Consider the following 14936-nt stretch of genomic DNA (forward strand, 5'->3'; position numbering starts at 1 on the left):
GCGAGACCAACACTCCATTAGACATACTTATATTGCTGTTTCAAAATAAATTATATGTTTAAAAAACCTAACTACCATAAATTATTCAGAATCATACAATTATAGACCTTATGCTAAACAAACATTGCTATACTATAAGCACAGTATTACAATATTATTTTCCTGGTAATACTGTGCTATAAGGCAAAGGGCATTTTCTTTTAGGGACAAGTAGGCCTTTTGTGTCGTGCCAGACCGAGACATTTTTTTCTTCGTCTCCACCGGGATTCGAATCCAGGACCCCTTGGATCTACGCTCACGTGCTAACCACTGTACCAAGGAGGCGGTCAAATGGCTAGACTATACTAACTCGTTCTTATAATGCGCAATTTTTTAAATGAAAAATATACTTACTATTAGAATATAATAATTCATTAGATTATTCATTAGATTAGCCCTTTTAAGATTGAAATACTTACTATGTATTTTCATAATTAAGAGTCTAGAGTCTAGACAATATTCTAAATCTGCCATAAGATCCAAAGTAATAGTTATTCAATTTCTAAAAACTTTTTGACGATATTAAAATATCTTATACCAAAGTTCAAAGCTCATTAGTTATACACTTCGCTTGGAAGTAAAAATGTTAAAAATGTTGGTGGATTTAAGTTTCCTTATAAAAAATATTTTATTGAAGAACATTTTATGCGAAAATATGGTAGTTATTATTCATATCATCGTACGTAGATATTATAATGACGTCGTTAATTTTCTACAGTCGTTTTAATAGATATGGAAGCAAACCTTATAAAAACTAGCCACACTTATGCATAAGCCGTATATGATCAAATACACCACTATTTTTAAAGTATCTACAGTTTTTATTAACTTCAAAAATATTGTGAAATTAAGACCATTAATCTATGCATTGGCTTTATTTTATTTATTTGACAGCAGATAACATTGAAAAGGTCATAATATCACTATTGGGCCCTGTATTAATTGACCCAATTGTCAAACGTCAATAAGCACTTTACAGTAATAGCAGTTTAATTGGCTTTATAAATATTCTAATATTTGTCTAAAATTGGACATCAAAAATTTAACGCTCAAAATGTACGGTCTATCCAACTAGCTTACCGCCCACGGCTTCGTCCACTTTGTCTAAAACCTAATAAATTATATATTAAAACCTTCCTCTTGAATCGCTCTATCTATTAAAAAAAACCGCATCAAAATCCGTTGCGTGTTTTTCTAATGATTCTCTATGAAACATATCCCATACAAAATTTTATATTTAATTCTCTACCAAACATATTATTATCCCATATTTTAGTATTTTAGTGTTTTAAGAGATAAGCGCTTTTAATATTATCTACGCTTTTAGTTTGTATGCTGTATTTCAATTACATTTTCTGCATTAAGTATTTCATTTCGTACATATAGCTTTATACATGAAAATTGTAGGAACAAAGGCTCAGAAATGTAGCAGATGAATATCATCAATACGGGTATTAATTAACCACTACTCAATTAAATACTGCCTTAAATTATCTAATACTACATCCCTTTCAGCTAAAACTATTGAATTATGTTTTATTATTTTGTATTATTACAGTTGTTTTCATGCAATGTTGAATAGGAAACCTGCTATAAAACGTATCAAATATTTTTTATAATTTTTCTTTACATGTACATCTACGAAAAGACAGTGTCTGTTTTCGCAAATCTTTATCACCTAGTGTGCTCTTTTACGTTGGCACTATTATATTATTATAGTACTTAGCTATTACTGCCATTACTTGTTATTAGTCCAGTACAAGCAAAAAAGACGAGAATAAAACATTCAATTCGACCGTCTAATCGTATAATAAACGACATTACTAAATATATGATCTGATTATATATTTTTGCCAACAAAAGTAGATTTGAAAAGGCCCAATGACCGCTAGTTTCAGAGAGAAATCAAAGGGAAACTAATTCGCACATAGAGTGCAAACTACCACCACGACGCATGTAACAGCTTGTAATTATTCCACACATGTTTATACAACACGATCTATTCCCGCGTTAAACAGAACTGAATACTAGATAATGTATTTAGCTACGCACTAGAATCTATAGAATGCAATTTAATCGTTTTGTCTTAGTGCTACAGCTGTTGTATAATGCTATTTTAGATTTATCTATTCTCAGTAGTATCACGATTTTAGCAAACATAAATCAATAATTGATCTAGAATTTATTTACCACTAGATTTCCGCCCGCGGCTTCGCCCGCGTTTTCAAAGGAAAACCCGCATAGTTCCCGTTCCCGTGGGATTTCCGGGATAAAACCTATCCTATGTGTTAATCCAAGTTACCCTCTATATGTGTGCTAAATTTCATTGTAATCGGTTCATTAGTTTTTACGTGAAAGAGTAACAAACATCCATACATCCATACATCCATACATCCATACTTACAAACTTTCGCCTTTATAATAGTATTAAGACTACATAAGTACATAGCATACTCTCATTCCCGATGTCTGATTGTCCTTACGTATGCTTAGATCTTTAAAACTACGTAATAGATTTTGGTGCGGTATTTTAAGATAGGTAGAGTTTTTATATAAATTTTGTTGAGTTTTAAATGACGCGGACGGAAAGCTTGTAATTTTACAAGCTCGATCACAAAATATTGTCAAGCATACGCCAGAGGAAATGAGAAACCTCAATTTAAAATATACTGAATATCAATCTTTATAAAAACCGACCCTCAATATCTTTCGCTAACGATCCAAATCTTCATTAATTATCTCTCATTATCTTCGATATTACGTTTCTTACATTATTTCAAAGCAATTTTGTAAACGTCACAAAAATAATATTAAAGAAGAATTATTATTACGCTTCCTCGTAATAAGTGTACCAGTTTGTGTTGGTTAAAATGGATAATTACAATATTAGAATATTTACTTTCACAATAAAAAGTCCCCCGCCAACAATGGCGAGTTCGTAGAAAAACGGAATTGACAAATTTTTCCGCATTCATCAAGAATAATTGGGTTTCAATCTGTACATTGAGTATGTATTGTATTTCCAGTCCGTATATAATTTATATCCATAAAGCCAATATCATTTGTTTCACACGACACCCGGAGAATATTAATAAAATGTCGGCGTCTCTATCAAAAAGCTTGACACAGTTATGATGTTTACTTTGTTTTGTTATTACTATAGCTGAGCAGAATTCAAATTACAAAGAAACTTTTGAAGTAGGATCACGACCAAGACTCAGAGAATATACCTATTATTTATGAACAAATATGAGTAATTCGGCTTCATTCATTAGTTGTACAACAGTATCAAAACTTACTGATAAACACATCAAAGCAATTTACCGAACGGTATGTAATATTAAGGCTAATGTATTTGATACACCATGAATTAATGATAAACCATGGATACTCATAGTATCAAATGTGCGAAGGTTAATGTTGCATGCTGTTCTTTGACCTCGTTTGTATCAATACAGATAAAAGATGCGAACTCCATTGCACTGCAACACGTGTAAGAAATACTTATGAGTTCAATACATTTAAAGTGAAACACCAATGAACATTCAATTGAAGCCAATGCAATAAATCATCCATTATAATATAATATTATAATATACAGACATACATAAAAGACAATTTTCATAGATAATTCAAATCTAAAACATCATATTATGCTATATCTAGGTGTATCCATACTAATATTATAAATGCGAAAGTAACTCTGTGTGTCTGTCTGTTACTCAATCACGTCTAAACTACTGAACCAATTTTGATGAAATTTGGTATGGAGATATTTTGACACCCGAGAAAGGACGTAGGCTACTTTTTATCCCGGGAAAATGACGCAATCCCGGAAATCCCACCGGAACGGGAACTATGCGGGTTTTTCTTTGACAGCGCGGGCGAAGCCGCGGGCGGAAACCTAGTAGGTACTATAATATATAATACCATCTACTCAATGACATGGGTTCCTTGTGTACATATTATTATTCAAGATTGATACATTAGGGAAAAGGAATTTGAACACATGTCCTCAAATAAGCGAGTTCAGAATTGTGAAAAAAAGAAATCTAAAACTTATATTTACATCGACATATTCTCGTGAGTAAACCCATTTCATCCCCCATTTGGATGAAAACGAGTTAACCGTAATAAGCTTGGGGTAAAAATTCAGAGCATCAAAACCTCGATTATTTGACAAAGAATACAGTGTATCTGCCATCTAGATATAAGAGAGAACTTGCTATGTTAATAGCATATAAAATTATTAACCAGTCTGATACATGTTCAGTAGCAGACCATCGATCTACTATAATTTTATGTAGTAGTAATTATATACATCAACCTAGGTTAAGTGTTGATAGACAAACTAGCCCTAAGCTAGATTTAAACTAGTATGTAAGACAACAGCTAAGCAGCCTTTTTCCATTGTACATCAAAATATTCAAGGCTTGGCTAGCAAATTATTAGAAATAGAATTATTTTTAAATCATAATAGAATTAAAATATTTTGTGTAACAGAACATTGGCTTAAACAATGTCAGTTGTTAATAAATATTGATAATTATAAATTAAAAAGTATATACTTTAGGACAAATGCTATTCATGGAGGTTCTCTTATTTTTGTACACAATAGTTTAAAATGCAAGGAACGAACTGACATTGTTAGCCTTTCTGTAGAACGCACCATTGAACTGTCCTGTGTTGAGCTTGAGCGTTACATTATTGTTTGCGTATACAGACCTCCTTCCAGTGACTATAATTTGTTTGAGACAGTCATGGAAGAAATATTAAAGCGTTTAGGCAGGAGTAAAAAGAAGGTAATAGTATGTGGTGATTTTAATATTGATTTACTTTCACACACACAAACAGCAACACGAATAGTTAATTTGTTTCATTCATTTAATCTGTATAAACTTTTTGATGAGCCTACACGAATAACACCTACTTCTGCAACTTGTATTGATAATATATACTGTGATTGCAAATGTTTAGAAAAATATATTCTCAACACGCTAACTTCGGATCACTGTGGCCAGAAAGTAGTTTTTGAATGGGATTGCATACCTACATTTAAAAGAATTAATGTTAGGCCTATAACTAGAAAAGGCATTCATACATTTAGAAATAATATTGATAATAAACTACCTGACCTGAATAATCAATCCTTTCATAAAAATCCTTGTGAAATGTTTACAAATCTTTTTAAGTTCATTCATAGTGAATATGAAAAAATATTTAAAATTAAATCTTTAACTATTACCAAGGATTTACCATTCAGCCAATGGGCAACTCCTAGTATACACAGATGCAGGAACGTTCTTTACGAGTTATATGGTATGAAAAAATATAACAAAGACTTATCATTTCTTAGTTATGTTAGAAATTATTCAAAAACATTTAAAAAAGTTTGTTTCACTGCCAAGAGTTTGTATATCAGAGACAAAATACGCAACTCTGACAATAAAGTTAAAACGGTTTGGACAATTATTAATGGTGAATTGGGCAAAATCCGATCAAACGATAGTACCATAAAACTTGTCAACTCTGGTAGGGTCATTGACAAAAGTGCTGATGTTGCGCTTGCTTTTGAAGATTTCTTTAGTAGTGTCCCTGCTAGTTTAACTAAGAATTTAAATTCGTCTTCAGCGCTTGCAGAGTCTTTATTGAGGGATCACGTTGCTGAGTGTAACAAATTATTTGAATTGCGACACGTGACTGCTGATGAAATTGTTAAAACTTTTAAAACATTAAATTTAAAAAAAACATGTGATCTCTGGGGTATGTCTGTAAATTTAGTAAATAATATCATAGAAAACATTGCCAATCAACTAGCGTTTATATTTAATCAGTGTTGCGACTGTGGTATTTTCCCTGATTTACTAAAGTTTAGCAAAGTTATTCCTTTATTTAAAAGTGGTGACCAAGAAGACAGTAATAACTATAGGCCAATTTCCATATTACCAACTTTGAGCAAAGTCTTCGAGAAACTAATTTTAAACCAATTAAATAGTCATTTTGCATCAAATGGTTTACTGCACGCCAAACAGTATGGTTTCACAAAGGGGCGCTCTACCACTGATGCCGGAGTAGCTCTTTTATCACATATATACAAAGCATGGGAAAATTCAAAGAATGCTTTGGGGATATTCTGCGACCTTTCTAAGGCTTTCGACTGTGTAGAACATTCCACTCTATTACGGAAACTAAATTTTTATGGTATCAAAGGTTTAGCTCAGGATCTCATAGCTTCATATCTTCAGAACAGGGTACAAACCGTTGTCGTTAATGGAGAGAAATCTCGCGGTGCGCCGATTAACATAGGTGTTCCGCAGGGATCTATCTTAGGACCGTTTTTGTTCTTAGTGTATATTAATGACCTACCTTATTATTTGCAGGATATGTGTGAAATAGTACTGTTTGCAGATGACACCTCATTAATTTTTAATGTGGATAGACATGACACAAATGTTGACGAAGTAAACTCTGCTCTTTTACGCATATCCAATTGGTTTAATGCTAATAATTTACTATTAAATACAAAAAAAACAAATTGTGTAGAATTTATCCTCCCAAATGTAAAAAAGGTGCAAAGGAATATTATTTTAAACGGGGAGGTATTATACCCTGTGGAATCGACTGTTTTTCTTGGTTTGACATTAGATGAGAAGCTTCAATGGGGGGCCCATGTTACCACCACCGCTGCTAAGCTCAGCTCAGCTGCATATGCAGTTAGAAGAATAAGGCATCTCACCGATGAAGAAACGGCTAGATTGGTTTACTTTAGCTACTTTCATAGCATAATGTCCTATGGAATCCTGCTATGGGGCAGGGCTGCAGATATAGAAACTATATTTATATTACAGAAAAGAGCCATACGCTCTGTATATAATTTGCGTGCTCGAGACTCACTAAGAGATCTCTTTAAGAATACTGGTATCCTTACTGTACCGTCGCAGTATATATTTAATAATATTTTATATGTACATAATAACGCTTACTTACACACAAAAGTAGGAGATAGACATTGTTATGACACAAGAAACAGAAATAAAATTGAAATGCCATTATTCCGGCTAGCTAAAGTTAAAAATTCATTTATGGGCCAAGGTATACGCTTTTACAACAGAATTCCTCATAATATTAAAGAGTTTAGTAGTTCTACATTTAAATCTTATATAAAAAATGTACTTGTCAAGAGAGCCTATTACAGTATTAAGGAATATATGGAAGATAAAAACCCATGGAGGGTTGTCGCGTAAAAACCACAGGACAGTTCTTTGGTATATTATGATAATATATTATGATATTACATATTATGTAATTTGTAAAATTGTAAATCTGACATGATTAAAAAGAGCAACTATGGAGTTTCTTGCCGATTCTTCTCCGTAGATACTGCTTTCCGAATCGGTGGTAATGTTAAAAACATGTACTTAATGACGTTTCAAAAGTGCTTCTAGAAGAAGTCTAATTGAATAAATAAATGTTTGAGTTTGAGTTTGAGTTTGAGTTTATTGTTAAATGAAAAATGTTTGTCATGAAATTGTCCGAGCGGTTTTTTTCAGAAAGTTTGAGCGGTTAAAACGTTTGAAATACCATGTTCCCTTCAACCAAATTACATTTCATATGAAGCGCTTTGCAAAATGATAATTATGGTTGAAATATATTTACATTAAAACCAGAAAATGTTTAATTACAACCGTATGAATATTTAAAAATCTGAAATACCTACATTTGGAAGTTTTTAATTAAGAAAAATTTGTTCAAAATATGCTTTACTCTCGTTTAACATATTTAAAAATTTATATTTTTATAGTAGAAATACGTTTTGAATATTTCGTAAGATTTGTGTAACCATGATATTATATTACATTAGTATTTTTGTTATTACTTTTTTTAAATGCATCTACATTCTACATACCTATTTCAATATGTATTACATAAATGAGATTTGACAATCGCAATAAAATAAAATAACACTCGTTAAATTGCAAAGCTCGTCTTGATAAACATATTTCAATTAACTGTTCGCATACAAGTATGATAATTCTCGAAATACTTGACATATTCAATTTAAAGCATATTTCATTCATCAAATAATTTAATATTCTGTAATATCTTTTAAAGGTGGCTATAATATAATAAGCCTGAGACATTTCCAAGTATGATTGTTATGCGAACCGTACAACTTCAGAATTGATTCACACACGCTGAATTTAAATAATAACGTTTGTTTCAGATTGCCGTTCGAGACACTGATTACGTATGACGAAACATGGGGAGCGTCGGCAACAATACCACATTATATGACGAACTTCTCGATCCACGGGAGCTCACCCTTCAAAGAAAATTCAGTAACATATTGATGATCACAGACGCATGGTCCGTGGAGAAGTGTTTGGAGTTCAACTTGATAAACAATACATCGAACGAGGAGTTTATGAACAAGGTCTTCGTATATAATGGCACGGAGATTATGTGTTTAGAACACGCCCCTATATTAACGCCGAGCACCATAATGAGAGCGAGCGTCCTTTCTGTAATGGCTCTGTTATCTTTCTTGGGAAACTTCGCTACGATGATAAGCGTACAAAGAGGAAAGCGCTGTCGGAGGCGGGCTAGGCCGTCATGGACTGCTATATATAGCCTTATCTTTCAGCTTAGTGTGGCTGACTTGCTTGTCACTGTGTTCTGTATAGCGGGGGAAGCAGGGTGGTCGTTTTCAGTGCAGTGGTATGCGGGGAATGTGGGATGTAAACTGTTCAAGTTCTTACAAATGTTCGCACTGTATTTGAGTACATTTATACTGGTTCTCATCGGTGTAGATAGATGGCTAGCTGTCAAATATCCTATGAAGAGTATGGCAACTGCAACTAGAAGTACTAGACTAGTTATTGTTGCATGGATCTTAAGCTTCCTATTAAGTTTACCACAGGTGAGCTTGTTTTATTTTTAGGAAAAGTAATATATTATTCTAAGCAAGAATTTCATTATACAAACATACATTTGTATTATCTTATAAGAAAGTATACGGTAGACTTCAAAGTTCGTATGATTAACAAGTAACAATTTATTCATACAAGATTAGCTTTTATATGAAGAGAAAAATATTCCGACAGTGCAAAAAAACATAACGATAATATAATTTATATATTTAAATTACTATACATCAAAAATCATCACTTATAACATTTTTATATTTCTCCAAACAAACACATAAAATAAGATTTCGAATACGATTTCGCGAACAGAAACTATAATTTTATACAAAGTAAATAAGCAGATATTAAATTATAGAGAAAAAAAAACACTATAACATACAAAATAAATTAGGCCAAACTGAAAATGGATACATAAAGGTAGGAACAGGAAGGTGTCACGCAGTACTAAATAAAAGGATCTAGTTCAACATAATGTGATGTCAGGCTGCTAGTCATCAATCTTCATGTTTGTCAATCATCAATGTAAAATACCTGTAACGTAGACCTCTTTTTCCATCACAAAGTAAGGCTATTTTTATTCAGGAATACTTAAATCTATTATTCCCTAATCCTACTGTTTGGCTTTAATCTTTAGCGAAATAAGATCTTTGTAGAGTCGTGAACAGAAATCCAATTTATATCAGTGTTTGTGTTGCTTATGTTCTATTGTGTTGGTTTGGCGGAATGTTAATTACCAGCAATTTATTACAAAAGTTTTTACTTTAAAACGAAACAAAACATAACCGTAACATTCTGTGGTGAAACATTTTTTGTAATTTTTTCGACGAATGACGAATTGTACATGCCGTAAAATAAATCATATGGGTAAAATTTTTAAGTCAATGTAGACAAATATAGATAACATACCAATTTTATTCATTAAGTGTGCTTTATTTCAAATTATTAATTTTCCCGGAAGTGGTTTGCATAAAATGCCGACGAGGTAATTATTACGCCAAAGCCTGTTTTATTGTTTTCCATTGAAAATATCTGAATAAAGTTTAGGATAATTAATTTAACCCTAAGAAGTTTTATCGTTCCCGGTACTATTTTGTTTAGACTTGACTTATAAAGAGAACCTTTAACTGACTTGTAAAGTATGAATAAATTAAATTTCTTTGTAGGTGAATAAGGGTACAAATTGTGACCTTGAGATACTTTTGGAAGTTGTTAATTTTCCGTAAGGCGGGGTAATTTTTAAATAATAACCCTTGCTGACCCTGAATTATTCACGGAATTAAATATTACGGAGCCTGTTCGCATCTTCACATTTTGAAAATACTATTTTTTACAGAATGATTATCAGAAATAAGCTGAAATTAGCAATCAATGTGTATTTTTTTTGGAAAGTAAGTCAAATTTATTTAAGTACTTACTACCACAATACAACACTATGTTATTTTTACTAAAGTAGAGGCATTTTAATCTGAAAAGATTGTAATAATGCCCGATACGTGTAATTTTATTATCATTACACGTTAATTTGTAAAATCAGCTTTAAGCTTATCTTTACTTGTACCATTAATAATTTAATTAAAAATAAAAATTAATAATGAAATCTACACGCAACACTTTAAACTTCAACTAAGTCCCAAATAAATAGACAACAATAAACTAAGGCAGCGCGCGGTGAAATTGCCTTAAAACAAGTAAGCTGTAAACTAGAAATCATAAAATAAAAAACAACATTACTATCATTTTAACGATAGCTTTTAATTTCTGTGTGAAGAGATTATTTATTTAAACTTACCGAATTTAACAAGAAGGGTCGTGTACAAGAATAAAAGCTATAATTCTAATTAAATAGCTCTCTTTATTCTAAATTATTAGCCACTACACCCCATAGTTTCGCTCCCATTGAACTTAGCTTTTTCCTCGATAAATGTTTTATTATCACCTTAATATTTATTCTAATCGAACCCGTAGTTCCTGTGATTAGCACATTTAACCAAAGAAACAAACTCTTCATCATTATAATATTATAGTAGAGTCTCATAGTAGACTCTCATACGTTTTGAAAGCCATCTTTGAAAGATATTTTTAGCCACTTCGAAAGGAAACTTTGTATTAGAATTTATCATTCCTATTGACTCCTACTACCTTTGAGCCTAGCAACCGTAATAAAAAATTAAATACGCTACAGAATTGTCAATACCTCAATGCTATAAATATAAAAATATAATATGCTAGAATAGTTTTCAATAAAATCTGCGGTGAGTTTTGTCGTTTCTATACAGGAACATTAATCTTTCTTTTCTGAAAGTCAGAATTGAATAGAGGAATATCTTCAATGTTAAACGAGTTTAGATGACAAAACGATTTACCGCTTCAATGGTTTCTTTAAGCCTTATTATTGGACCAAATAATGTAAAAGCTAGATCAAATTCCGTGTTAGTATACTAGACTAGATATTGATAAAACTATGATTTAATATTCTGGTCTAATCTGAGTACAAGTAAAATTAAAATTAAAATTTTATGCAAACTTGGTCAAGTCATAAAAAGTTAATTAAACAAAATCTAGTAAGTATGTACATTGTACAGCATTACATAAATTTAATATGAAACTTTGGTTTAATTATACAATGTACAACAATGGTTTTGTAAACCGGGGATATATATGGGACACGTAAATGAACAATCTTAGGTTAGAAATGCAATAAATAAGGCCACAGTTCAAACAAATATGAGAAAATAGTTACTGGATACTTTATATTGTAATCTTTATTATTTATAATTTACGTACTTGTTTGTGATATTTATTTTATGAATAAGCACTTATTAAAATATTTACTCAAGATAATTATTAACAAGCTAAACTAAAGGTTTTACTATAGGTACCTAATACATACTATTTATTAATGTTTTATACATTGTATGGCATAATGCACATTAAACAAAGAATAATATTATGATTTAGTTACTAAATTGAAAGAAGAACAAAGAAAAACATAACATAAATTGAGGTAAATGAAATAATATCAACATCAATTCATTATTAAAATCAATCATTCATTTGGATAGCCCACCACGTGACACTTTAATTAGCAGTAAAATAATTATAATTTTATTTGGAGTCATTTATTTTATTTTGTTCTGTTTGTTATCAAAATATTACTTTTAATGTTAAGTGAAAAATGCTAGCTTTAAGAATTATTGATAGTTACGCATATTTTATATAATAGTTTAAAAAAATTGTAATAAGCAACGTTATTTTTCTAGCTATAAAACAAAACAAGTAAAGAATACTATCCTTGCACCATCAACATAATTAGTAATTTACTTTCGTATCTATTTGATTTTTAGAAAATAATTTTAAATACAGCTTTCAATGACTTAATTGATATTAAATCCCTTACTCTAAACTTAAAAACTATCTATTATTCTAAACATATTTTCCTTTTCAGACAGTAGTATTCCGTGTAGCCAAAGGCCCATTTGTAGAAGAGTTCTACCAATGTGTGACACACGGCTTCTATACAGAGAGGTGGCAGGAGCAAGCATATACCACATTGTCTTTGGTGTTCATGTTTCTACTTCCCTTGCTCATACTTATGTCGACGTATGTGTCTACTGTTAGAACTATTGCCAGTAAGTTGTTTAAATAATAATATGTTGTAGAATTGGAAAAATTGCTTTTTAAATCAGTTCTTAAGACGAGAAGTTTGTTTAAGATGTTCTGAAATCAATAGTAATATATTACTATTGATTTCAGAGCTATAGCTCTGAGGATAAATTTGTTACAGAAAAAAGTGTAAAATAATTTCTGAGCCCTTCGTCGTGTACTATAAAAATCTCACACATATTTCTTCCATTCCATTTAAAATGTCCACATGTTACAAACTACGACTATTTTCAAACTAAACTTTAAGTTGGCAATAAAATATTATATTTTTAGAAAGCGAGAAAGTATTTCAACCGGAGACTCGTCGGGAAAAATATCTAACGCCCGATATGAACAGGAGAAGACTTATCGATAGAGCCAAGATGAAATCTCTGAGAATGTCAATAGTTATCGTCGCCGCTTTTATAATATGGTGGACTCCTTACTACGTTATGATGATTATATTCACATTTTTAAATCCTGATAAAGGTGTAAGTAATATTTTTATTTAGACCTAGTATTAGTTGTTTATCTATTTTTCAATGGGAGGGAAAGATTTTTTTTATAGGTAGTGTTGTTTCAACAGTAGTAACAGGGAAGGATACTTAATTACTTCTAAATTTATATTATAAGCTACATTTTATTTTTGTTATTTGTTGAGTAGAGAGACTAGTATTACAAATGAATTACACCACACAATATTAAGTTATATGAAATCACATTCCTATACAGTGAATCCGTAACATACTTAATCCAAAATTGTTGTATTTGTCCATCGGGAATTTAACAAATTTTACTATTGTAATCTGCTAGCTAATAAACCAAAGTCAACCAATCTGCCCCTAATTTCACAGAGAAATATTTTTCATAATTACGAAGTCAATAATTTCGAATTGGAACAGAATTCAATGAATACAGTTTAACCTTTTGTAGTCAAAGCCATTTCTGTGTCACTTTATCACCAGGGGAAAGAACAATAAACACAACAGAAATATAATAAACTTCGTTTTCATTTTTCTCTCTTACGTTACAAAGCTAGAAACGTATACATTTTTAATGTTTTCCTTACTGGAAGCGATATAATAGATGTAAAAATTTTGGTACTCTAGATTATTCTATATTATTAATTACACTAGTTTTTCCGTGCAATATGAAAACTATAATTTATACCATTGCATTGTGACTGTCTTGTTATTCTTATTGCAAATCGTTCTTGACTTATAGGTCGTGGCTTTGGTTGTTATAATTATACGTTTCATTTTAACTGTTTGTTCTATTTATCTTTGCTTTGTAATGGACACTTAAATAAATTACAGTATAAGTTATTTTAACACTTTAGTAATATTACGGTACAAGCTGTTTTAATAAATTGCGTTCATAGATAACATAAAATTTTAATAACATAATGTTATCTTTATATGACAGCATTAAAATTGTAAACACAATTTAGATTAATCCAGTCTGTAGGTATTTATGCTTTACAAAAGGTGGCGTAGAAAATGTTTTGAAACAATATTGTTTAGGTATGAAAGGTTAATAAAAATCCAAGTTTTCGACCTTGACGGACCCAGGCGCTAGCCGCCATCTTGAATTAAAGGTGCTAAAATTAGGTATATTTTAAATAACTTCTTAATTGTTTACTAAATCACAAAAGTGTCTATGAGGGGTTCAAAGAAGACAAAATTATTTACATTTTTTTCATACATGATTATTCTGTAAGTCTTAAAGGTAAAAAGTTACTAAGGTTTTTAAGGTATTTCCCCACAGACTGGACTAATATCACTTCCTCATAATCGATAGCACTTTTCATGCGTAGGTACCTTTGTCTATTTTAATATAAACAAGGTCAGATTTTAATCGCATTAAAGGATAATATTGCCAAAATATTTTCATCCCAATACGTTACGTGGGTCGTACTAGAAATTAATCCCTTTTGTAGGATCATTTATAACATTAAAGTGCTCGCCAGTTATTTTAATAGTTTTTTACAGCTCAGCGAAGATTTGTTATCGGGGATATTTTTCTTTGGAATGTCGAATAGTCTAGTCAACCCCGTTATTTATGGAGCTTTTCACTTGTGGCCGAGAAAACGTTCCCGTAATAGTGATAAGTAAGTATTTACATTACTTCTGTTACATTGAATTTATTGAATTCACATACAAGTGTTATATTTTCTTCTTTTGTTCCTTTGTTTAGTTTAAAATTTCTCTCACTAGGAGGAACAATTGAGGTAAAAGGTTGCGTATGTACTATAGTTTTCAATCATATTTTTATATAGATAAAATAGGCCCTGCTATTATAATATCTTAATATAATAATATCTACACG

At 31.0% G+C, this 14936-nt stretch overlaps 1 protein-coding gene across 1 annotated transcript in view; it reads left to right on the forward strand.

Moving 5' to 3' along the window:
* Positions 1 to 14936, forward strand: part of CrzR (corazonin receptor) — a 49051-nt gene that overhangs the window by 17446 nt on the left and 16669 nt on the right. The window contains exons 2-5 of the mRNA XM_089707259.1: positions 8264 to 8959; positions 12412 to 12595; positions 12903 to 13099; positions 14600 to 14718. Of these exons, the coding sequence (XP_089563385.1) occupies positions 8300 to 8959; positions 12412 to 12595; positions 12903 to 13099; positions 14600 to 14718 (1160 nt within the window). The 5' untranslated portion in view covers positions 8264 to 8299. The remainder of the gene's footprint in view (positions 1 to 8263; positions 8960 to 12411; positions 12596 to 12902; positions 13100 to 14599; positions 14719 to 14936) is intronic.

This window comes from Colias philodice, chromosome 19 (genome assembly GCF_061535455.1).
Source record: "Colias philodice isolate Cphi_HAF_F1 chromosome 19, ilColPhil1 Martin Lab GWU primary, whole genome shotgun sequence".
Lineage (NCBI taxonomy): Eukaryota > Metazoa > Arthropoda > Insecta > Lepidoptera > Pieridae > Colias > Colias philodice.